The sequence below is a fragment of the Oryctolagus cuniculus genome, chromosome 1, assembly GCF_964237555.1.
Source record: "Oryctolagus cuniculus chromosome 1, mOryCun1.1, whole genome shotgun sequence".
Lineage (NCBI taxonomy): Eukaryota > Metazoa > Chordata > Mammalia > Lagomorpha > Leporidae > Oryctolagus > Oryctolagus cuniculus.
The window spans coordinates 2,488,751-2,512,787 of NC_091432.1; the positions used below are offsets into that span (position 1 = coordinate 2,488,751).

The 24,037-nt window shown below is 63.0% G+C and overlaps 1 protein-coding gene across 9 annotated transcripts in view; it reads right to left on the reverse strand.

Moving 5' to 3' along the window:
• Positions 1-24,037, reverse strand: part of SHANK2 (SH3 and multiple ankyrin repeat domains 2) — a 386,561-nt gene that overhangs the window by 104,140 nt on the left and 258,384 nt on the right. For all 9 annotated transcript variants that reach the window (XM_051839167.2, XM_051839166.2, XM_051839165.2 and 6 more), the window contains 2 exons: positions 9,028-9,110; positions 7,382-7,506 (listed from right to left, as the gene is read on the reverse strand). In XM_051839167.2, coding sequence (XP_051695127.2) covers positions 7,382-7,506; positions 9,028-9,110 — 208 coding nt within the window. The remainder of the gene's footprint in view (positions 1-7,381; positions 7,507-9,027; positions 9,111-24,037) is intronic.

Consider the following 24,037-nt stretch of genomic DNA (forward strand, 5'->3'; position numbering starts at 1 on the left):
CTTCTCTTGTGTGTCAGGTGCTGTACCAGGGGCTGCAGACGCAGCAGGGTCCAAGCCTCCCCCGAGGGGAGACCAACAGTGAGCCAACCAGGAGATGACTCAGGGTTCACGATGGTTTTGGGCACACATGTGGCCAGTGGCAGCCGGGGGCTGCCCAGAGAGGCCTCTGTGAGTGGGAGGAACATGAGCTGAGACCTCAGGGGTGAGGCGAAGGCGGGCACGAGGCACAGGAGGTGCAGGGGCACAGCCATGTGGCTCCCTCTGCCCCTCCTCACAGGAGAGAGGACGAATCAGATGAGCACTGTCACTAAGTAAGGAGCCTCATGCCCAGAACGAACAAGGGCACAGGGGACAGAGATGGACTCTTAAGGGGAGGAGGGACGGGCGGCATGCAGTCTTCCTTCAGGCTCCTGTCCACCCACATCTCTGGTTCAGCACCCTGGAGAGAGCCAGTGACCCGCAAGGCTCCACGCCCCAGAGGGATTCAGCACCACGGACAGAGCCAGTGCCTTTTCCCAGCCCCCAGCCCCACCCTTGCTTCTGTGACTATTTCTAGATGCTGACCACCACACACAGATGGACCTACTTGAGGTGCTCCCTGCGTTGGCCTCAGTCACCCCCAGCTCCACAACATCCGGCCACTCCCTAAACGAGCCCTGAACTTCCCTGACCCCCAGGCTTTCTCCCTAGCCCGCCCTCCCACTCCTGCCCTTGACCACACTCTGGGTTTGCTCCCATTCTAGACTGAGTTCCCCAAGAAACTGTGTCAGATTCACGCCCCCCCCCCCCCCCATCGCAGCATTCCAGGCACTGGAGAGCTGCTACCGAAATGAGTGACTCTCACCATTGCTACCACCGGTCAGCGCTCACGAGGCCAGGCACTGAGCTGTGCGCCTCACCGGAGTTTCGTTTGCAGGTTAAGGTGCCGAGGCTACAGGAGCAACATGCCCAGGCCGCACTCGGTGAAGAGGAGGCAGAGCCTGAGTCACACGTGAGTTGGACGGCACGCCCGTGCCCTTGCCCACGGCCTCTCTCTGTCTCTCCAACCTGGTGTGCTGCCATCTGCCAGTCCCACGGAACCTGAGCACAGCAGCCACGGTCCCCTGAAGTGATTCTGAATCTTTTTTTAGCCCAAAATTGAAATCACTGAAGCTTCAAATTAGAACCCCAAAAGGACTGAGCCAAGACTTCAGATTTGCTGGAACCAGGTTGCCTGCATTCCCCTTCTCGGCAGGATCACTGGGCTGCTGCTCGGCCCAAACCACCTGTTCCCCATCGACACAGAGGACACAGGGACGATTCCCCTGGCCCGGGAGGCTCTCCCCGACGTCCGGGGGCTCCCCTCAGAGCAGTGGAGACCCCAGTGCTCCGACTCGTGGAGTTCCGACCCCAGAAGCGTGACAGGACACCACCGACAGAGAACAGAAGTGCTGCACACTCGCAGGGACTCCGGGCAGCCTCTGCTTGCCTCTGACTTGGAGATAACACGATGCTGGCTCTGGGGACCCAGGCACCACCGTGAGCCCAGGTCAGGAGCTCAGCAGTCGCCCTGGCTTCCTGTGAACACCAGCTGGAGCTGGCCTTTAGCTCAGTAATGGAATTAAATACCAATTTAAAGCCACAGAAACAAGGCATGAAGGCGCTGTTATGGTGGGGGTGGGGTGGGGCGGGGCAAACACAGTTCCAGGCCTGGCCATCAGGGCCATCAGCAGGACGAGTGACAGAGTCAAAGGCAAGAGAGGAACGTGCAGAGCTGGCCCCGAAGACAGGGCCAGGCCCTGGGCTCAGCCGCGGGGTTTGCCGCTGGAGGGAGAAATGTACACCTTGACAATCGAGTCAGACGCATGCCCAGACAGAGCCACACGAGGCGGTGAGCGCGCCGAGCGGAGCAGGGCAGGTGCCTGTGTCGGCTGGGGCCCTTCCACAGCTCCGGCTAGCTGCTGGCGGAAGGGCCTGTCTGTGCAAGTCTGGCGCGTGGCAGCCGTGCTGTCGCTGCTACCTGCTCAAAAGCACAGCGGTAAGAATCGGCCGCTGCCATCACCACAGATCACCGTCACCACAGGCTCAACTGGTGTTCACCGATTCCTCCTCCGAGTCAGGCATCGCCGCCGACCAGCAACCAAGGCTGACGCGGCGCCAGCCTCGTGCTCGGCACCGCCGACTTGCGGTCTTTGTGCCGAAGGCCTGGGCTGGCCCCGTGTTCTTCAGGGATTCAGTTCCCATCTTTTTTACTGACAGGGAAATGGACTCAGCGAGCAGATGCTGGTTAATAACGAAGCCAACGATCGACCAGGACGTTTAACTCGGGCTGGAGGGTGGGCAGGGGCAGACCTGTGTGCAGCAGGTGGGCACCGCAGCACGGCTGGAGGCAGGGGGTGGCCCACGGGTGCGGGAGCCTGGGCCATGTTCCTGAGGTGATGGCCTGAATTCCTGGATGGTCTCAGGGCAGGATGTTACAGCGTCGCTCTGAGCATTGTCACTGAAACACAGACCCAAACGACGCAGCCCTTCCAGGCCCACTCTAGGGCACGTGTTTAATACGAGGGAAGAGTCATTAGCAAACCGGAGCTGCCTGCTTTAATTATGAAGGAAAACCTATTTAGAGAAAAGAACACAAAGCCAAGATCGGCCACTTCAGGGCCAAGAAAACAATCACAGGGACCACAGGAGTCTTTGCAGGAGGCGGCGGCCCCGCGGGGCCACCCCCTTGCTGAGCAAACATCCCCACCTCGCCATGCGGAACTCAGTGTGGGCCTCCCACGTGAGGGCCAGGGACCCAGGCAGTAGAGCCCGCACCTGCTGCCTTTGCCTCCCAGGGTGCACATGAGCAGGAAGCTGGAATGGTCGGTCAGTGGAGCCGGGACTCGAACCCAGGCCCTCTGATACGGGATGCGGGCGTCCTAAGTGGCCACCTCACTGCCGTGCCACACGTGCCTACCCCGGTAACGCTCTCCCAAGAAACGGTTTTCTACTCATCACAGATGAGTGCTGCTCTTCCCGAAAGTCTTTGCGACGCCAAAAAGTCAGAACGGAAGGGAACACAACACAGCGCCATCGCCGCGGGGCTCGGCCGCCCGCCTTGCTCTTTCTACGCCTATGTGGGGAGGGGCGGTCACCACCTAGATGCACTTTGTTCAGATTCTGCTTTTCTCGCTAAACACATCGTAGCCACTCTGCCGGTATTAAGCACTCTGAGCAAGCAGGATTTTAATGCCTTCGTACAAATCCACGGCAGATGTTCACGTCCCCTGATTTTCCGGGACACTGTGATCTCTCCCCCGGCTCCCGGCGCTGCACACGTGCCCGGCTCAGCTCTGCGGCTCTTGCTTCACCCTGCCAGTGATTCCTCCAAGTTCACGGCAATTTATCCCTTCGCCTAGCAACACAAGTCCTCCCACAACGGTATAGTAATAACAACCACAAAAAAGTCTGCTAACCTGAAAATAAGAATGCGCGCCTTGTGTTCTCTGCCCTCTGCCCCAGGAAGCACTTCCAAGTGGCTCTCCTGTATCCTGGGGCTGCAGTGCTGCCCTGGACAGCCTGATCCAAGCCTCTACATGGAGCAGAGCATGCCGGGGGCAAGGCGCGGACGCACTCCGTACCTCCCCTTCCCTGCCCGTAAGTGGGGGGCGACGGCAGGGGTGGCCGTGAGAAGGAGACGGGACAACGCAGTGCCAGGGAGGGGTGCTCCCAGGCGCCACCGGCGAGGTCTTGCTGCAATCGCCATCGTCCTGTGGCTGTTCCCCCACGAGCTGTGTTCCAAGCAGCTGTTCCGAGGTGGGGTACTCGGCTCGTGAACGGAACTCCAAGAACAGAAGTTGGGTTTCCAGAGGTGGACTTTGGCCAGAAACACAGTCGTGGTCCCCAGACCAGCTCAGCACGGCACCTGCTGCCGACAACCATGCTAGAAGATGGGTGAGCAGTGTGGATCAGTGGGGGGTGGGGGTGGGCTCAGGGTCTCACTGGCTGGGGCCCCTTGTGGCTTCCTCTAAGCTCCTGCCCCTTGGTTCTGACTCAGTAGGGTAGTCAGGGGCCAGGTCCCTATGCTGCTAACAGGCCCGAGGGACTCTGCTGCCCGGCCAGGCTCCCTTGGCCCAGGCTGCTGCCAGCGCCACACGATGTCAGGGGACATCCCAACCCCGCACACCTTGATTCCTTGATGCCCAACCTCATCTGGGAGCCCTCCATAGCCTCCTTATGACACGTCTTAACTTTTGGAAGTGACCTCTGACCTCTCACTCCCACAGGGACAACCCCAAAGGGGCAGCTGATGGAACCATCCCTGGAGGCTGACTCTCCCTCGGAACCCTCTGACCGCAGATCCTGACATCTTGAAAACCAGCTTGGACTGTGTGTCCTTTCTCCTGGCTGGTGGAGCCCCGCCCCCACCTCTCCCCTGCACAGTGGCAAAACCCTGTCCTGACCCTGTCCCCAGTCCCCGGAAGGGTTCAAGGCTGTTGCTAGCTGGACAAGGTCAGCACTTCAGCTGGTCTGAAAATGGTAAACACATCCGGGCTCACAGCCACAAATCCAACCAGACACGGGTTGGAAGCGCTCGGAAGAAGACTGGCACCTGCACGGAGCACGTGTGTGCTTTGTGATCGCCTAAACAGCACGCTGGGGCGGCCGCTTACAGAGCAGTCACATTGCATCAGGCATTACAAGTCATCTCCAGATGACTGGATGCCAGCAGCCTCCGTGCAAACGCTATGCCACTTTGAGGCCACAGATTCCAGTATCATACGGCAGGGTGGTCCCGGGACCACCACGGGCGCACGCATACCCTCTCACCCACCTCTGAGACGATTCTTTATGACAATCAACTCACACCCCAAGACCCATCGTGTGGTCCTCGTTCTGCATTTGAAGACAGCCGCCTGCTGCTACTCACTGCTCCCGACTTGGGTGGCAGGTGCACAACCAACAAAGGGACAAACTCTCCCTGAACGCTTCCTTGGGTAGGGCAGAAACACACCCCAGAAATACCCAAGAAAACCGCCGTGACAGGAACCCCTTGGCTCCAGGTCCCGGGGCCAGGCAGGGGCCGGCGGCAGCGCTCGCTCCCGGTGCTGCCCTTGCGGCGTGCGTTTCTTAAAGAGGAAACAATGCCCTGACATACTTTCCAGGTGCAGCGCGAGAGGCCAGCTCGCCCAGGAGTCTGCCAGGAAGCGAGGACAGGCGGCCCCTCCCACGGAGACCGCGGGCCCTCAAAGGCTCGGGAACCGCCCCCACCAGGGAGTCTGGCGCCCAAAAGAACGTGCACTCGGGACATGCGGGCTGTTTGAAGTCACCCCTGCGAGGCTGGAGGTTTTTCATGGAAACCACAGAAAAGCGACCTGTTGGGGAAAAGCCTGTGTCTGCAGAACTAGAAGTGACCTTACATTCTCAAGGCTAAATGCAAAAGCCAGGGACCAACTCAGCAGCGAGTGGCCGGCTTACGTCAGCCCACCTGCTGGGGGACTTCAGAGCCCCCACCCCCACCTGGAAATCAACTGGGAGAAGCCATGCTCCCCCCAGTGCCCAACCCCTGTGCCCTGCACCCGCCTTGGTGTCTGAGCTAAGAAGTTCTGCGGGGCTGTGAGGGGCCGGGTTGTCCTGCAGGCCACCTACCACTTCACAGGGCCAGCCCAGGGAACCCTGGGAGGCAGAGGTGGCCTTGGGCGTCCCACCTGCTCCACGACAGCAAGATCAGAAGAGGGGCCTTGAAGAGAGAAGCGCAGGGACCCCCAACCTCAGCCTGGCGCACGGCCTTTGTGGACACCTCGGCGCAGGCGTAAAGGAAGAGCCAGGGACCCGGCACAGGTGCCTCCGGTGTGCACGTGTCCTTTATCAAGGGAATGACCCAATGAGTGGACCATGGGGCTGCTCCTACACTTTCAGCCTTCACAAATTACTGACCACCAAGAACCGGCACCAACCCAATAGGACCTCGGGGAGGCCTCCTCCCCGTGCCCAGCACCCTGCATGCGCACACGCCCACCGCAGACTCCAGCGCCGCCTCCCCGGCCAGGCCACGCCCCCTCCCTGTGTCTCTGGCTGTCACACACAGGAAGGGGACTGACATCACCACCGCATCCCACAGAAGATGATTCAACTGCTCTGTGCATCTCCACGAGGGTTACAAATCGAGTTAACCCAGGGAGCTGCAGCGGCTCCGTCTCCATCATTCTGGACACGCACCCGACAGTCACAGCACACAGAATCCAAATTAGCTCGTTCCTTGCCCCAACCAGGCTGGGACTGGGCTATCGTAACTCAGATACATCCCCCAGCACAGAAAATGAAAGCAAGACAAGATCCTTGGGAAAAGGCAACACACTGCCATCTCCTTCGAACCGGCCCTTCTGGGTCTCCACCCCGCTTCAGTCGTCTGGAGCAGCACTTAGGAGACCGTGAGCGCAATCGCAGCTTCCAAAGCCACCTTGGTGGGGACAGTGTCATGGAGAGAAGCGGCTGCGCACGGCCAGCTCGCCTCGGGCTCAGATTGGTCTCCTCTGCAGGACGGGCGTGTGTCCGGCGGCCCGAGGGCGGGGACTTGTGCGGGGCTGGCCGGACCCAACACACCTGCTCCTTCCACCTGCTTGTGGCTTTCTGAGGCAGAGCACCCGGGACTCGGGGCGCACACTAAAGAGCCAAGAATCAAGAAAGTGAACTCCCACTGAGGGCCACCAGCATCTCCTTGACTTTTCAAAACTGAAGTCTTCCAACCTACAACTGCTCAGTTCCCCGAAGAGCAGCACACTGCTCTGCCCCACGAGGCACAAGGGAAGGCGGGGTGCCCAGCTGTGCCCTGGGCCCCACGGAGAGCGCAGACATGGGACACGGCCCTCACATCCGGCAGGCTCCTCAGCGCACAGAACGTGCCCTGCTGAGCGCCCAGTGCCTCTGAAGTCAGACGCTTCCTCCTGGTGCCACCGACTCCAGCTGTCCCCGGGCCTCTGTGCCTTCGAAGGCCACTGTCTGCCCAACTGCCAATCCACGGGCTCCCAGCCACCTGTCACCAACCTCACGCCAGGGAGTGCCAACCAAGACTGTGGTAACTTGCCCTCAGGACACATGGGGTGAGGACGGCCACATCCAGACCGCCACGAATCTACCCGTGTCCCCAGCGTCACGGCAAACACACACCACTTCTTTCCACCTCTACTTCAAGACCACTGGCCAAGGCTCACGGCCACGACTCCCAGGCAGAGTCTTAGACGCCAGGCTCCAGGCCCACAGGAAGGAGCGCCCACTGCAGAGTAGCACAAGTCCACGGCTGCCTCCAGCAGCAGCTCCCGGTCTGGCCCCGCAGCCACGCTGCCACCGAGACCACCGAGCCTTCTCCCAGATGAGAGCCGGCGCTCTCCGCATGCAAAACGACAAACACCAGGGTCCCTACCTCAATCAGGAAGTCCCCGGTCCGCAGCCCGGCTTGCCATGCCACCCCGCCCTCGTCCACGGACTCCAGGTACTGCAGGGCCGGGAAGGCGGGCGTGGGTGTGAATTCTTCAATGGGCGTGTCAGCTGGGAAGAGAAGGACGGCTTGTTACAGCTTGTTGTGAGCCAGGGGGGTGTCCCCCCGAGGTGGCTGTGCCTGACCTCCCCACGGGCGCCGGGAGTGTGAGGCTCCCCACGCCGACCACCAGCAGGAGGCCGGTTCAGGTCGCCTCCGCGCTGGGAAGAGCTGGAGGGACGGCTGCTCCTGGGCCAGCACCAACTTCAGCGCTGACGCCAGCTGCGCGCTGGGGCTGCCATGTTTCGTGGCCTCCATGCTGAAGCCACGGAGGGCCATGCTCCGCGGTACGTGGCTGCAGGCCTGTCGTTTTTTTAAAGGCATCAGTGACTAAACATTTTGAGCTCTAAAAATGGAAAAGTTCCTCCTGTACCACACGGAGCTACAGAAACCCCACACGGAGCCGCTCGGCAACTGTACGTCCACGGTGAGTGGCAGCCCAAGGACTTCGACCTGGGACGTGGGCCGAGCTCCACGCTCACTCCGGAGGTGGCGGCAGATGTGAGCCCCCTCCACGGGGAGCCGGCTCTCCAGGACTGCCCTGTGGCTGGCGTCCACACCGGGGCTGGACCACTGCTCCTGGGCAGGGTGAGGCCTGGGTTCCAGGGTGCACACAGCTGCTGCCAGTGCCTCGAGGGCTGGAGCTGGCCTCTGCCAGGCCACCGTGAGTGGGTGGGGGGTGGAGATGGCCCTGGTGGGGGAGGGGCAGCACATCACTCAGGGCCCTGGGGACAGGACCGGCTCTCCTTCCTCTCTCTGGACAGATCAGCTTGGGGCTGCCAGCCTGGGAAGGGGGCCCAGCCAGAAGCTCTGAGATGCAACTTCCCATGACCCCCCGCCCCCAACATACACACACACACACACACACACGTGTTGGGGGCAGGTGTCTCCTCTAGCAGGGAGGCAATGCCATTTTTTTTTTTTTTGGGCAAGGAAGCCCCCAAGTTCAGGGTAGGCGGTGGGCATGCTGCCATGGACGCCACTGAAGCCTCCCCCCGACAGGCCACGGAACGGGTGTGCTGCCGGCTCAGTGCACGGCAGAGGGGACCATCTTGCCACACTCCCTTTGCAAAGTCACCTTAGAGATGGGCACACGGCCACCTGCCAGCCTCGGGGCGGAAGCCCACTCCCGGGATGGGGTGGTTTCTCGGCACCTGAAACTCAGGGCCGGGGAATTCAGAGGCCAGGGGCTCTAAATGGAGCGACGATGTGGCTGAACAGAACCACAGAGCACCAGTGAGCCCGGCGATTTACAGAAAGTGGGGGGAGGGGGCTGAGAGAGGGAGCGAGCGATCGAGAGAGGGGGAGAGCGAGCCTGTTCGGAGCAGTATTGTGTATAGAAAACGAGAATTATTCCTAAAGGAAGCCCCGGTGTTTTCTGAGTGAGGCAGAAGATTAAGGAACACGGTTGTCTAGCAACCAGGTGGCCCCCAGCAAAAATGCTGCTGAATGCTCGGGCCCGGGAGCATTGTTCACACAGGCGTGCACACACACACACACACACACACACACACGAACGGCCCGGCTCCTACCTTTTGCCCCCCGGAGCACGAAGCCAAAGCCCTCGCTGTCTTTCTTCTGCAGGACCACTGTCTTCTCGTCGATGATGCAGTCGCTGTAGAGAGAATTCCGGGGATAGCGACCATTACTGTAGCCCGTCATCATCACGGCCGCGGCCCCTCCGCCGGGCACGCTCATCATCACCGCCGATTAATCACCCAGCTCGCTGGCCGGCCGCGGCAGCATGGAGGAAGCGAGGCGGCGGAGGGGGGTGCTGGCGGGATAGGCGGGCAGGGCACAATGGGACCGGCAGGGGGGGGCAGGCAGCGCCGGAGCCAGCCCAGGGAAGCAGTCACACATGGTGCAGCTCTGCCCTGCCTGGGGCCGGCCAGGCGGGGCGGGCTCAGGGCACCCTGGGGCCGGCAAGAGCCCAGAAAGTAAGTGGCCCGGGGGGCGGCGTTGGTGGCGGTGGCAGCGGCGGTAGCGGCGTGAATGGACTCTTCCGGCCTGGCTGGGCCAGACGCATCTTCCAGGGAAGCCCGAGGAAATCAGCCCAAGGAGAAAGGAGGCAGCCCGTTCCGTTTCGCTTTCTCTCCAAAGGGGTTAAAAAGATCGCGTTCCGTGCGCTCCCTGCACGAGCCGGCGGCGGGTGGCAGGCACCGGAGACGCAGGACCTGTGTGCGCATCCAGCACCCCCTCCCTCGCCCGTCCTAGCGAGTGTGATGTGCGGCAGGAGCCCCCACAGTCATCTGACGAGCCCAGTGCCGCCGGCAGCGGCTGCCTGGGCGTCATCCCGCACAGAGAATCCTCAGGCTGGGCTGGCGGCAGTGGGGAGGGGAGCGCAGGGCTGAGGCCAGGACGTCCGAGGCCAGCGGGTGGGCTGGCCGGCAGGGTGGTGGGGGGTGGGGAGTGGGGGGTTGGGGGAAGATGCTCTAGGCGGGGGGAGCCTAGTGATTTTATATCAAAGCCTCAGGCCTCTGTGGGGGCCGTGCATGCCAGGGGGTGGGGGGGGCTGCTGTTGGCCACCGTCCGCCTCCTGGCACGGCAGTTCTTTTTTTAAAGCAAAGAAACCAAAAACTCCAACTTGGCTTCCACCGCCAAAACCTGCTCTTCCTTTCTGCTGAGGGCACTTCACCATCTGATCAGCTCCCCCATCTGATCAGCTCCCCCCATCTGATCAGCTCCCCCAGGGGACAGGAGACCCCGCCCCACCGTGGGCCCTGCGACCTGGCTCCCTGGGGGAAGGGTGGCGCCAGACAGGGAAGGCTGCTGCACCCCAGGCTTCTGCCACCGGCCTGGAAGTCAGTGAGAGCTGGCAAGGCCTGGAGGGCAGTGAATGTTGAGGGAGGGGCTTTCCCTAGGGTCCCAGGGCTGGTGCGGGAGCAGTCAGGGCGGGGAGGACCCCAGGAGCAGAGGTGCAGACAGAGAGCACTGCAGGGGGCCCTGCCTCAGAGGGAGAGGCCTGGGGCGGAGACAAAGTCGGGAGCGGCACTGAGGCCCCGTGGGCGGAGGTCAGCTTCAGCTCAAGCCGGCTTCACTGTCCACGGCAGCTCGCGGCCCAGCCTGTGGCCAGCTGGTGAGCACGGCACACCCAGCCTGGGCACCCCTGGGCAGCCCTGGGCAGCAGCCCCCGGAGGTTCCCATTTCACAGATGAAGCCAACAAGGTTCAGAGAGGCTGGGGGTTGAAGCTGAGAGCACAGTGCTGTTCCCACCGCCCCCACCCGTACCAGGGCGGTGCAGAGGTACTGGCCGGTGAGGGTGTCCAGACGTGGGGCCTCTGGGGGCGCGCTAGAGGTTGCAGCCCGACACCAGCTCTGCCTACCATCCCAGAGACAGGCTGCGGAGTACAGGAAGCCGGGTGTGGCCCTGAGTCCCTCTCGGCCTTATCCCCTGCAGCCCACCTGCCCTGCCTGGGGCCAGCAGTGAGGGGCTGCAGCACGGTCCGGGACAGGCTCCGTGAGGACACGCTCGTGGCTGCAGGATCTCCGCAGAGTGGGATGTGGCTGTGGCCATAATGGTGCGGTGTTGTGACAGCACCCCAGGGAGCCATCCTCATAACCACTGTCAGTGCTGAGGGCAGCCACAGGAGGAAGCGAGGAGGAGGGCTGGGGGCAGGGCCCTGTGACATCGAGGAGGGGCCCCACCAGGCCCCTTGACCTCTCTCCCATAGCCCCACCTCCCAAGACAGACTTCCGTCCCTCAGGGTAACCCTGCTGGCCACCCTTCTCTTCCCAGCTTCTCAGAGGGGAGGCAGCCCACCCTGCCTGGGGCTCACCTGGTGGCTGAGCAGGTGCAGACCCCTCTGGGAGCCTGCTCCATGGAAGGGTTCCTTAAAGACCCCAAAAGCCACAGTGCTCCACCCACCCTCCACCCTGCTCTGTGCAAGAGTCCCTCCTGCTGCTTGGAAGGATGAGGCCCCATCCAAGGTCCTGGGCCACCCGCCTCTGCCAGCTCTGGGGTGAACCTGTCAGTGCTCCACTTGCAGGACCTTGTGCGGTAAAGCCCACGGGCATCACTTGCTGCTCCTGCTCCCAGGACCTGTGCGCCTCTGGCCGCACGACGGCCTTGGGCGAGGACTCCAGCTTTGGCTTCACAGAGCTGAGTTCAAACCCCGCTTTGCTCTGACCTCAAGGTCACTCTGACCTTTGGAGCCCCAGAGCCCTGCTCTGCACAATTTGCAAAATTAAAGCCACACGCCTGGGGGGACCCTTAGGAGGGGGTGGAAACGAGCCCCACCCACTGCCCTCAGCCATGCCTGGTGTACGCGTGTGTGTGACACCTGCCTAGGCTGACCCCGCCTCCTCCTGGGTCCCCTCCCACCCCGTCTAGCGCCTGCTCCTGTATAACTGCGACCGCACCCCCGACCCCGCTCTCAGAGGACTCCTCGCTGCTTCAACTTTCTTCCCAAGAGGGACTTCCGGGTGGATGTGGCCCCGCCCCCGGCCCCGCCCCCAGCACCCATCTCACTGAGTCCTTCCCAGCTCAGACCCTCAGCTTCTCTCCCTGCAGAGGGGGAGCAAAAACATCTCTGCTGTGAGGGTACGAGGAGGGAGCGGGCAAGACAGGGCCTGCAGGGGTCCCTGTGGGGGAGCTCCCCCTCCCCTTTCCCAGAGCCAGGCAGGAACTGGGGTGGGGGAGGGGCCAGAGGCCCCACGTGGAGAAAGCTCTGGGACAATCCCTGGTTCCCACAGAGACCTAGAGAGCAGGAGCTCCACAGGGCTGAGCGCTGTTGGTCCTGGAAACCAGAGGAGGAAGAGGAAAGGCAGCCGGGCCCTCGGGCCCCTGGACGGGAGAACCCAGGCGGGTTCTGCCCAGCAGTCAGAGCTCTGCAGGGTCCCCTCCCCCGTGGGGCCACACTGGGCCTCCACCCCTCCCAGGGACCGTCCCAGACACGAGAAGTTCGGAGGCGCCTTCTGCTGGTTGATGGAGCCGAAACTTGCTCTGAGAGGAGAGACAAGTCTCCCTGGGCTATCCGCGCCCCCCCCCCCCCCCCCGAGATGCACTGTGGCACCTGGAGCCAGAGCCAAAGCCAGAGCCAGAGCCGGCCCTGACCTCTGCCCTGTCCGGCCCTGTCCGGCCCTGCCCAGCCCTGCCCGGCCCCTGCCGGCCCCCGCCGCCCCACCCCACCCCCACCCCAAGAGATGCACTGTGGCCCCTGGAGCCAGAGCCAGAGCCAGAGCCAGAGCCAGCCCTGACCTCCGCCCTGCCTGGCCCTGCCCCCCCCCCCAGCAGATGCCAAAAGCGCCATGAGTCCATTCCACAGCTCTCCACAGCTCCCACGCCGCTCCTGGGCGGGTCTCACCCGAGCCTCTGCTGGGCCCCTCTCCCCCAGCCCACAAGTGCCAGCGTGCCTGGGCGGTCACCATGGGCTCCCTGGGCTCCAAGTGATGGCTATGTTCTTCTCTGAATCTCCCTGCATGGTGCAACACCCACCTGTGCTTGTTGACTGAACAACAAAAATAAATCACGCAGTGGCGTTCTCATCACACGGGTCTTGTGAGCAGTGGGGGAGGGCGTTTGACAAACCCAACACGCACCCTGCTTTGCCTGCAGCAGGAGCTCTGGGAGGCGAGGGGGTGGGCATCCAGCCCCATCAAGTGCAGTTGTGCAGGTCGTGCACAGTCCAAATACGGAAGACAACATTCACACCCCGGCCGTCATAGAACCGTGCTAGCTTCAGCACACATGGAAAGGGACTCCGGGAAGTGATGAGCACTTTTCCCTCGTTTGTACAAAGAAGGGGGATAGGCCACGTGACAGGTGCCCACCTCCGGAAGCTACAACCCACGTGGCAATTCTCCCCGGAGCGCTGCGATAGACTGCTGAAGGTTTCCAGGCTCATGCTCACCCAGTGGTCACCCAGTGGTCCCACTGCACGGCACGTGGTGCCCTGAGCAATTGCAGCAGGGACAAGGGGTGGTGGGAACTCAGGGTGGGCCACGTGGTGGGCCCCGAGGCCTCACACCACATGTAGGCCACAGGCGGCATCCTGTGGCTCTTGGCAGTGGCCAGGTGCCACACGGCCTCCAGGCGTCCAGGAGCCAGCAGTGCCAGCCGTGCAGGTCCCTGTGCAGGCTCCCCTGGCAGCCACACCTGAGCCTGGAGGAGGCGCAGAGGCAGAGCCCCGGGAAGCCAGGCCCGTGCTGGCGGAGGAGCGTGGGCACGAGCTGGCCTCCCTGGCTCTCCCTGCCCCAGCCCGCAGCCAGAAGAGCATCACGGGCAGTTCAGTCCTGAGCACCAGGATGCGGGATCCAGGCTGGGGCGGGCCCTGTGCTCTCCCGCCTGCTGGGGCTCAGGTCCATTGAGCTGAGAGCAGGGCCTGGGAGAGCCGCAAGGCCAGCAGTCTGTCAGTCCAGCCATCCCCGCCTGGACACGCGGCTCACTGGGTGCTGTGGGGGGGACGGTGGCCCCCAACGTGACGCCTGCCATCCGCAAACGTGACCTTGTTTGGAAATCGGGCTTTGCGGATGCAGTTAGTTGGGGATGTCGAGGGCGCCTGGATTCAGGGAGGGCCCTCAGCCCAGTGACTGCATCCGCAGACAGAAAGAGGAGGGCGGAGACTCGAGCCATGTGGCCACGGCCCCAGGATGCCAAGGACCACGGGTGCTTAACCTAGAGTCCCCAGAGCGGCCGCGACCCTGCTCACGTGGTGACCTCAGACCACGGCGCTCCTGAGGGGAGGGCCGTCTGCTTTTGCTCCCGTCCACCTGGCACACAGTGGGCGGGTGCGTGTTACGGTGCCGCCCCAAACTCAGATCCCAGGCAGGTCGTGCCCACGCATTCAGCCACAGAGGATGTGGTGCCGTGAGAACGGCGAGGGGGACCTGGAAGACTTCCTGGAGGAGCAGGGCTGAAGCACACATGCAAACGAAGCACCGAGGAGCTTGGGAGAGGACCCGGAAGAGAACGTTTCAGACAGAGCGGCAGTGGAGCGCAGAGGGTGCCTGGCCCTGATGTCCAAAGGGCCGCAATGCAGCCGGAGGACAGCAGGGGCTGACGGCACAGTGTGGTGTGGGCCGCCCACACACCCAGAGCGAGGTCCCGAGCAGAGGTGCGCAGTGAGACACTTGGATGCAGGCCTCAGCAGGGCCAGGATGGCTCACACGTTTCCCGCCATCACCAGAGGCGGCTAAGATACAGGAAAGCGACCGTCCCACTTCGTCCCCTGCCCGCCAGGCCCAGTCCTTCCAGAGTGCCTCGGGGTTCACCTGCACAGGTGGCTGGGCCACTACCGGGCTGAGTGGCTCCAGTCACGGGGAGCGGTCTCTGGGGCATGAGGCAGCTGGCAGAGCCTCCCGACCCCCCGCTCCCGGCAGGGTGGGCCTTCCGAGGTCACAGCGCAGGCACTGGAGACCAGGGGAGACACAGGTGTCGGGAAAATGCTGCGTGTGACCCAGGGCCAAGGGTCGGCAGGAGAAGGGACTTGGAGTCAGATTAGCCAGCCCCAGGGAAGGTGTGCCGGGGGTGTGGCCCAGAGCTGCTGGCAGGGGCGGGGCACATCCCAGGGGAGGCCGAGACTCAGGGTTTGTGGGGGCCCCGCAGATGCCATGGCAAAAGAGCACATGATGTGGAGAGCAGCGGGGCCCCCTGGTGCCCCTGGACCCTCACACGGGTCAGCCCTGTTCTCGCCCCACGGGGAATCCACAAATGCAAAAGCCCCTATGACACTGCACCCCCTCCCTGTGCAGGAGGCCCTGGGGGGCGGGGCACCACGTGCACACTGCCCAGAGGCCACAACGCTGCCGGAGAGTGAGTTACTCACAGATGAGGGAGTTCAAAGGCCGAGGTGTGCTGAGGGTACACCGCCTGTGTGCTGAGGGGGCGCCGCCCGTGTGCCAAGGGGGTGTCCGACACACATCTGACAAGGTCTGGGCTGGCACTGCTGGAGCTCAGGGCCTGAGGCCCATGGACACTGGGCACTGGTGCCCGGGGGAGCCAGGAGGAAGCCCTGGAAGACAGCTCCCTCCTGGAGCAGAGGGAAGGGAGCAGAGGCCTGAGAGAAGCTCCCCAAACCACTCCCAGGACCCACACTTCGGGGTGGCAGGAGCTGGAGCTTGGTTAGGAAGAGGAACCCCCAGGGGTGGCCATGGCTTTTGCAGGATGTTCTAGGATGTCCCAGAAATTCCTGGCTCTGCCAGAGGGCCACTGGGCTTCCGCGGGGAGGTGAGGGCTCCACAGGTGTCCCGGCTCAGCGGAGGTGCACCAGGCGGGGCCTTTGGCGGCAGCTGTGGGCGGCCAGCCAGGCTCACTGCGGTGGAGCTGGCGGCCGGGCAGCACAGAGGGCCGCTCCACGGGCGGGCAGGGCGGGGAAGGCCTGGCAGGCTGGCGACAGGAGAGTTCCCGAGTCATCTGCCACTCGCCGCTTAGCCCTGGACCACAGGTGCCGGCTCCCCGGGCACCCAGCTTCCTGCGTGCAGAGCTGCCTGCCTGTCTGCCTGCCCCCGCCACAACCCTCACGGGAAACGCAGCCTGAAGGCCCTACTGCCCTGGCGCTCTGCGTGGCGGCTGACCAAGTCTGCTCCTGGCATCCCGGCTGTGCCACGCGCGGCGGCCTCGCTCCTGCTCGCAGGGCTGCGCCCTGCCCTGCAAGGCTGAGGCGCTCTGTCCCTGGGGCCCACACACCCAGCCCGCATTTGCGGGAGCCGTTCCTCAAGCTGGCAACTAAGCGGCCGCCCCGCCCAGCGCTCATTACGCCCGTTTTCCTCCTCATTGCTGGCATGATGAGCAACGCTACAGGTTTTCCCTAATAGAAACAATAACGTGGAAAGAGCTTGATTCAAATTAAAGTGTCTCATTACATTGCAATAAATCACCCAGGAGTGCTACCCGCCGGGGCAGCTGGAGACGGGGTGTAGAGTGCTCCCCGGCGGTCAGGGCTCCCTCCGGCCATGCACAGGAAAGGGTCCACGAGGCAAGATGACCACAGGGAGCCTGGACCCTGGGGGCGTCCCAATGCCCCAAGCCCATTTCACATGTGACTGGGGCCATGTAACAGCCTTGGCAAGGGTCCCATCCCCACTCACACAACGTGGACCTTACTGTAGCCATGACGCATCCCAGTGGGATCTGTTTTTTTTTTTTTTTAAGACTTTTCTATTTCTTATTATTTTTAAAGATTTATTTATTTGGGAGTTGGCACTGTGGCATAGTGGGTAAAGTCACTGACTGCAGTGCCAGCATCCCGTATGGGCACTGGTTTGAGTCTCAGCTGCTCCACTTCTGATCCAGCTCTCTACTGTGGCCTGGGAAGGCAGTGGAGGATGGCCCAAGTGCTTGGGCCCCTGCTCCCATGTGGGAGACCCAGAAGAAGCTCCTGGCTCCTGGTTTTCAACTGGCACAGCTCCGGTTATTGTGGCCATTTGCAGAGTGAACCAGCAGATGGAAGACTTCTCTCTCTGTGCCTCTGCCCCAGCCTCTCTGTAACTCTGACTTTCAAATAAGTAAGTAAGTAAATAAATAAATAAATAAATAAATCTTAAAAATTATTTGAAAGGCAGAGTGACTGAAAGGAGACAGGAGAGGGAGAGAGGGGGAGAGGGGAAGAGGGGGAATGGGGGAGAGGGGGAGAGAGTGAGAGAGAGTCTTCCATTTGCAAATTCATTTTTCAAATGCCTGCAACAGCCGGCGTTGGTCAGGCCAAAGCCAGGGCCAGGAACTCCATCCCAGTGTCCCTTGTGGGTGGCAGGGACCCAGGTACTTGGGCCATCATTTGGTGCCTCCCAGGTGCATTAGCAGGGAGCGGGATTGGAAGCGCAGGAGCCAGGACTGGAAGCGGCGCTCAGGTACGGGACACAGGTGTTGTAAATGGCAGCCTACCCGCTGTGCCGCAGCGGTGCCAGACACAGAAGAGACACTGAGGGCCCCGGGCACAGGGCCTGGCACACAGCAGGGGTTGGGACTTTCTGAGCCGGCGAGAAAGCTCACTCTGCCAGGCCTTCTGGAATCGTGACGCACAAGCTGACGGCCACACGCGTTCCGCTGAAGCTGCAGGGCAGCCTCCCCCAGGAAGGGACACCGTGTGCGTGGCTGAGGGGCAGTAAGGAGGAGGGCAGACACCCGTGTGTGAGACTGTGTGAGACACAGCTGCGGCTAAGTGCAGGAGGGGCAGGCAGCTCAGCGGCCTAGCGGGGCCCCTGCCACCCCAGGAAAAGACGCGCTGAGCTCTGCGGACAACAAAAAAGGACCTCGGTGTTCATGCAAATAGGACACAGGACACCCAGGGGCTGCCCAAATCCAAGGGGTCACCATGCGCCGCACCCCTCCCTCTCCAACAGCTGAGCTGTCTGCAGGCCAGCAGCGTCAGCGCCGGGACGGAGCCGATGCCTGCCCATGGGCCCACGTCCAGGGGGCAGCTGGTGCCTGCACGGGGGTCCACATCATCACCGGGAATAAAACGCAAGTCCCCTGCCCTGACTCCAGGGGCCACTGTCTTCTCTCCTCCGGCAGGCCAGGCTCCCCTCTACCCCAGTGCCTCTGCACAACCCCTGCCTGCCCCAGGGTGCTGCTGCAGTCTGGGCTGGCCACGGAGGTGCTCCCGGACTTGGACTCAGGCTGAAGGTGAGGACTCTCGTTAGCGTCTGGGACGTCACCAGGGTGACCTGCTGTCCTGTCCCTTTTCAAACCAGGACAGCCCAGGCAGATGGGCCCCTGCAGGCCTGAGTATGGTGCCCACGGTACTATGTAAAACCGCGGCCCCCCGAGCTGCCACTCCCAGAAATCCTTCTCACACTCCAGCCAGCACAGCGGGCAGGGGCTTTGCCCGGCAGGGCCACGCGGCTCAGCCAGGGGCAGGGGCAGCTCTCAGGCCTCAGCTCAGCTGCAAAAGAAGCCCCAGCGAGCAGAACAAGGCTGGGCCCCTGCTGTGAGCACAGGAAGGGGCTGACTTCTTCCTGCCTGAACTACAATGGCAAGGCCAGGCCTGCCCCATCTGACCCTCTCAAAGCTCATCCACAAGGACCGTGCTGAGCGGGCCACAGGACAGGCCCCCAGTCCCCAAGCCCTGGGGCAGGGCGAGTGGACTCCCCTCCCGGGTTATAAAACCACAGCCACCTCCCTTCCCATGGGAGTCAGGGGCAGTGTGGGCATCGGCTGGGGCCCCACACCTGGAGAGAGGGAACCTGGGGCTGGGGGGCTCGCTCTGCACCCACAGGTCTCCCCCCAACCTGGGCAGCTGTGCTGTCTACGCTGAGAGGCCCTGGGGTCCCTGAGGCCGGGAGCTGCTCCTGGGTGCCCCTGGCCATCAGCCTGCCCCCACCTGGCTGGGCACGGGATGAGTGCGGATGTTCCCGTAAGGGGGCAGCGCTAAGGCAGCTTGGCAGGCCGGGGGTCAGCACAGTGGTTCAGACGCCACCGGGGTGCCCACGCCAGAATGCCTGGGTTCGAGTCCTGCCTCTGCTTCTCATTCCAGCTTCCAGCTAAGGCGCCCTGGCGGCTCAGGTACTGGGTCCCTGCACCCACGTGGGAGACCAGATGGAGCCCTAGGCTCGGCTTTGGTCTGGCTCAGCGCTGGCAGTTGTGGGCATCTGGGGAGTGAACCAGTGGGTAGAGCACTTCTCTCTCTGTCTGCATCTTTGAAATAAAAATGAAACTAAATGAAAACACATAGGTGCTCAACATATGAGGGCGACATGTTTTACGGTGAAACCCTTTAAGACCTCAGAGAGGGGCTCTGTGTGTGGCCTGCACAGGCTGCGAAGGCCCACTGAGTGACCGTCCCTGGTTTCAGGGGACCCCTACTAGACCCACTCCCTGTGCTGGTATGGCACAGAGGCGGCCATGACAATGCGGAGCTGAATGGGCGGGGCTGAGTTCCCAAACTACTTCATGCACAAAAGCAGGCATTGGCCCTGGTTTGGCCTGTGGGCTGCAGTTTCCAAAGACATGTTCTGTAGACATGGGAGCCTACACACATACATGCGCGTGCACACACACACGCCCACACACACGAGTGCAAGGAAAGCGTCGGTCCACCCCCACCCTGGCACGGCGTGTGCGGGTGCAGGTGCGCCTGGCCTGGTAACACCGCGCTCCAGGGCAGACACGCAGAGGACGTGCCGTGGGAAGCGAGGGCCCCTCTGGGGTGCCTGGCAAGGCTGCGGAGGCTGGCACGGGTGCTGCCTGCTTCACGGTGTGGAGCTTGCCATGTAGCATTCACTCCAAGCAGGGGAACGTGAGTTCCGCTGCAACACGTATGATTCAAAGCACTAATTAATAATTCAGCTGGTCACTACAACCGCTCGTGGTCTCCTGGGTGCTCAGTGCGTTCAACTGCCTGCATCCGTGCTGGGCACTGGGTAGTGAGGGGCGGGAGGCACAGAGGGGCTAGCCACCTACACAGCAGCACACAGCAGTGGCAACGCCGGTGCAGTGACCAGCAGAGGAGGCCCCCGGGGGAGGGGCACCCGCCGACTGCCGCGCTGGCAGCACCGCGGCTGCCGGGACAACGCCCGGGACGGGCTCCACGGGTGGTTCCTGCTCCCCATGCAAGGATTCACCCACACCGGAAACAGAGGGCCAGACACCATCAGTGCCAACGCCAGGGAGGGAGAGGCTCGGAGGGAGGAAGCTGAGGGTGAGGCAAAGTCCGCGGCTTGCATTCGGCACAGGACCTCGTGCCCAAATGTTCGCGGTGAGACCGGTGTGCTTAGCGCTGTGCTGCAGTGCCCTGAGACGTCGTGTCGCTGAACTGGCCTCTGTCGGTGGCTGCTCCATGGCAACGCTTGCGGCCTCTAGCTGCCCAACTCCTACGCACTCCTCAAAGCCCACCCCAACAGCCACCATTTCAGGGAGTCCCCTCCTGCTGCCCGTCGTGGGACACTGTACACCGGGAGGGAAGGGGCTGTGCGTCGTTCATCCCCGACACCTGGTCCTTCTTCCCCCAGCCTGCCTCCTCCGGCCAATGAGACCCCACAGTGAGGATGCTGGGGCCTTGGGAAAGACTGAACCCAGAGGGTGGGGAGGGAGGGAGTGCTTCCCGGCCCCTCCTCTTCCCCATGCTCCGGCACACAGTTTGCTAAGAGGATGCAATACTTGGAACCCCAGTGGCCATTTTGTGACCACGAGGGGAAGGACAAGAGGCCAGTGGAAACACTACTGGCCCATGGGACAAACGCTGGCCAATCACTCCCTTGGCATTCGCGGTGTGGTCTCAGCCATCATTGGTGGGGCTTTTTGCTACTTTCCACCAAGTGTCTCCTGGGAGACACTCAGATGGCAGCAACTGGGGCTTTGGGCACTGTAGGCAGCCACGCAGAGTGGCTCCAGGGCCCACAGGCCGCGCCCTGCCTCCCCTGGGTTGCACTGAGGGCAGTGTCTTTACTTCTACGCATTCCTAGGGCCTGGGCTGGGCCTCCCAGTGACAGTCCCCCGGGATCTGGAAGGCGAAGGCGGCCATGGCCGTGGCCGTACCTGCTCCATGTCTCCAACACGAGAGCGGGCAGGGCGGTTTTCCAGACAACCTCACTGCCATCCACCCTGGAAAGGCCACGGGGGATGTCCCCAGGGTGCTGGCGACATAGTACACGGCACAGCCAGGCCCTGCGTCCTTCAGAGCTGGAGAGAGCCTGGTACCCGCACCCCGCTTCTGCCAGAGAATCGCCCGACTGTCCACAGAAGCCGTGCTGTCGCCCTGAGAGCAGGGTGCCGGCCCCTGCCCTGGCCCCTTCTCTGCAGGGGGCTCTGCCCCTCCAGTCCCCTCCCTCTCTCCGCTTGAGCCACCCCTGGCACCGTGCCTGTTTCCGGCCACAGCTCTTGGTCCCACGCAGGACAGGCTGCCTGCTGGACTGCAGTGCCCCACGCTGCCCGGCCCAGCCCCAGCCGGCTTCCTTCCTTCACTGCTCCCTGTGGGCCGAGATTCCTTCATCTCCTGCACGCCCCTCCCCCGTCATCCTGCATCACAACCCGAGTGCTTCCGGCCCGCCCCACCCAGCCGTCTCACGGCAGCCTCGCTCTCCGCCGCTCCTCCCTGGCTCTCGGAGCTGCCGGCTCCTGGTTCACCTGCACAGGTGTCTTCCAACTGCAGTCAGCTTGGTCCCACGCCCTGCCCGCGAGGCCGGGACACACCGATGTTTTCCTTCCTTCTGTCTGGAGAAGGATCTGGTCTGTGAAGACCCCGGCCTCCCTGTCCCCTTTGCGACCCCGGCGCACTTCCCCGCCTCAGTCAGGGTTGACTGGGGCAGACTCCAGGGAGAACAGGGCCGCCTACAGGTGGCCACTTGGGTTTCCCAGCACCAGGGCATGGCAGCAGCCATGGCCTCTGCCAGCCTCAAGCACTCACAACCTGCCAGCTTCAGAGGGAGGTGCCCGTCTCTCCCACAGGCTACACACAAGCAGGGCCCAAGGGATTCAGTGACCACACAGCCGCAAGGGGCGGAGCTGGGCACCCGACCAAGGCGGGAGCTGCTGCGTAGAGGGGCAGCCTGCCCCCAGCCTGGGCCCCCAGCCTCCGCTCTGGGACATGTGGCTGTCTGGGCAGCGCCTCTGCTTGGCAGGGTGGAGGCCTGGGCATACCTGCTGTCCCCCATAGTCAGCACCACAGACCACCGTGTCCCAGCATGCTGGGCCCAGGAGGTCAGGCCGGAGTGGCACCTGTGGCCACCCTGTGGCTGTGAACAGCTGATGCCGCACCCTCTGTGCCTGCCCCACCCACTCCTGGTACTGGGGCGAGTCTAGAGTGAGCCCTTGGTTTCCGGTATGTTCTGGGCCTATCCACTGAGACAGGGGCCTCCAGGCCTGGGACAGAGCTGGCACGTGTGGACACGCAAGGGCACTCTCCATGTTCTTGAGGCCCCAGAATCCACTGCTGCCTGACCCCGACCCCGCCCGGCCAGGCCTCCCCCTGCGGGCCCTGGCCCATGGAGTGAGGCCAGAATGGGTGTCCCTCCCTGGACACTAGACATCCACTTGCCAGCACGTGGGTGACCTGTCCCCAAATCTGTGAGGCCCACGATGTGACAGCCACCTCTGTGGGACCCCAAGCTATGAGCTGGGCCTTAGCGAGACCCCCTGGGAAAAGGGGCCAGAAAGGAGGGGGAGGACAGGCCCAGTCCTGGGCACACCTGCACCTGAGTGAGGACACACATGGGGGAGGGGCAGGCTGAACAGAACCTCAAGGAGAAAGTCCCCCTTGGAGAGAAGGTCTCTGAGGATGTTGCTAAGATGCCAGAGGGTGGCTATGAGACCCCACCCCCAACCCCTGACCCCAGGCGGGGCCCACATCCAATGAGAGCAGTCGTAAGAGAACCCTCACAGACAAACGGGCAGACGCTGGAGGGACGCAGCCCCAAGCCCAGGATCGTGGACGAAGACACGGCAGGGGCTCTCCCTCTGAGCCCAGGAGCCAACCCTGTCTACACCCTGCCTCCGGGCTGCCGGCCTCAGAACCTGTCGTCTCCCGCTGCCGGGTTTCTAGAGCAGCCCAGGCCATGCTGCAGCTGCCCAGGGCTTGGGAGGGCAACTCTCCGAGTGGAGGTGGGCTTGTCTGCAGGAAGCCCCCGGCCTGCAGAGGATCATGGTCTGCACAGCACGGCGGGGCTGCTCCCCACGGGCCCACGCCCGCAGCTTCCAGAGGTCCCTGACGCACTAGCACTCTCACCCAGCAGGCCCAGCTCTCAGCTCAGGGCGAGATGGGAACCTGAGCACCTCCAGGAAGGCAGCGGGGCTGTCCATGACCCCGCACTTGGCCAAGGTCGGCTTTGCTCCAGGCACCAACTGAGTCCACCCTCACTTGGCCCAGTTCTGCCACAGGCATCTCAGCAAACACCTCTGTTCCTGGATACAGGGCAGTCTGGGGGTCCCTGTGGCGGCCATGTCAACCCCTCGTGGCCTGGTGCTTGGTGGGTGTTCCTGGCCAGGGCAGGAGTCCGTGACTCAAGTCCTACCCTGGGGCCCCTCGGAGGTCAATGTGTGTGTGTCGGGCTGGAGTGGGCAGGATGCAGACGGCACAATCTGGGACAGGAGCCACGTCCTCTTTTCCAACTTCCTGGTAAGGTGTGAGAGGCCAGAGCCTCTGTGGCCTCGGTTCTGCCATCTATGAAGCGGGACCACAGCTCCCTGGAGCGGTGTGCTCACGGCTGACCTGACGCTGCCAGGCGTGTTGTGCGCACTGCAAGCCCTGGGGCACAGGATGTGGGGCAGCCTGCTCAGGTCCCACCTTTCTCACTTCTGCAGGCCGGAAGTCTTGCCAGCCTAAAATCAAGGTGCCAGGGGGCCGCTTCCCTCCGGAGGCTCCAGGGGGCCTTCCAGTGGGGTTCGCAGACTGCTTCTCGCCTGTACCGGACCTCCTCACCCCCAAATAATCTATCACTCCACCCTCTGCCCCCAGCCTCACAGCCTCCCTCCCTCTGCCGCTGACCTCTGATCTCACGGGGACCCTGTCCCGGGCCTTCAGCCAACCCTAAGGTCAGGGTCACAGGATGAGGCTGCATTTGCAACCTTAATCTCCCTGGCCAGGGAGGACGGAGATCCACGGGTCCTGGGCTCTGGGACGTGGACGTCTCTAGGGTCTGTGACTCAGCCGCCCTGTGCCCCGCCCACCCTGCTCC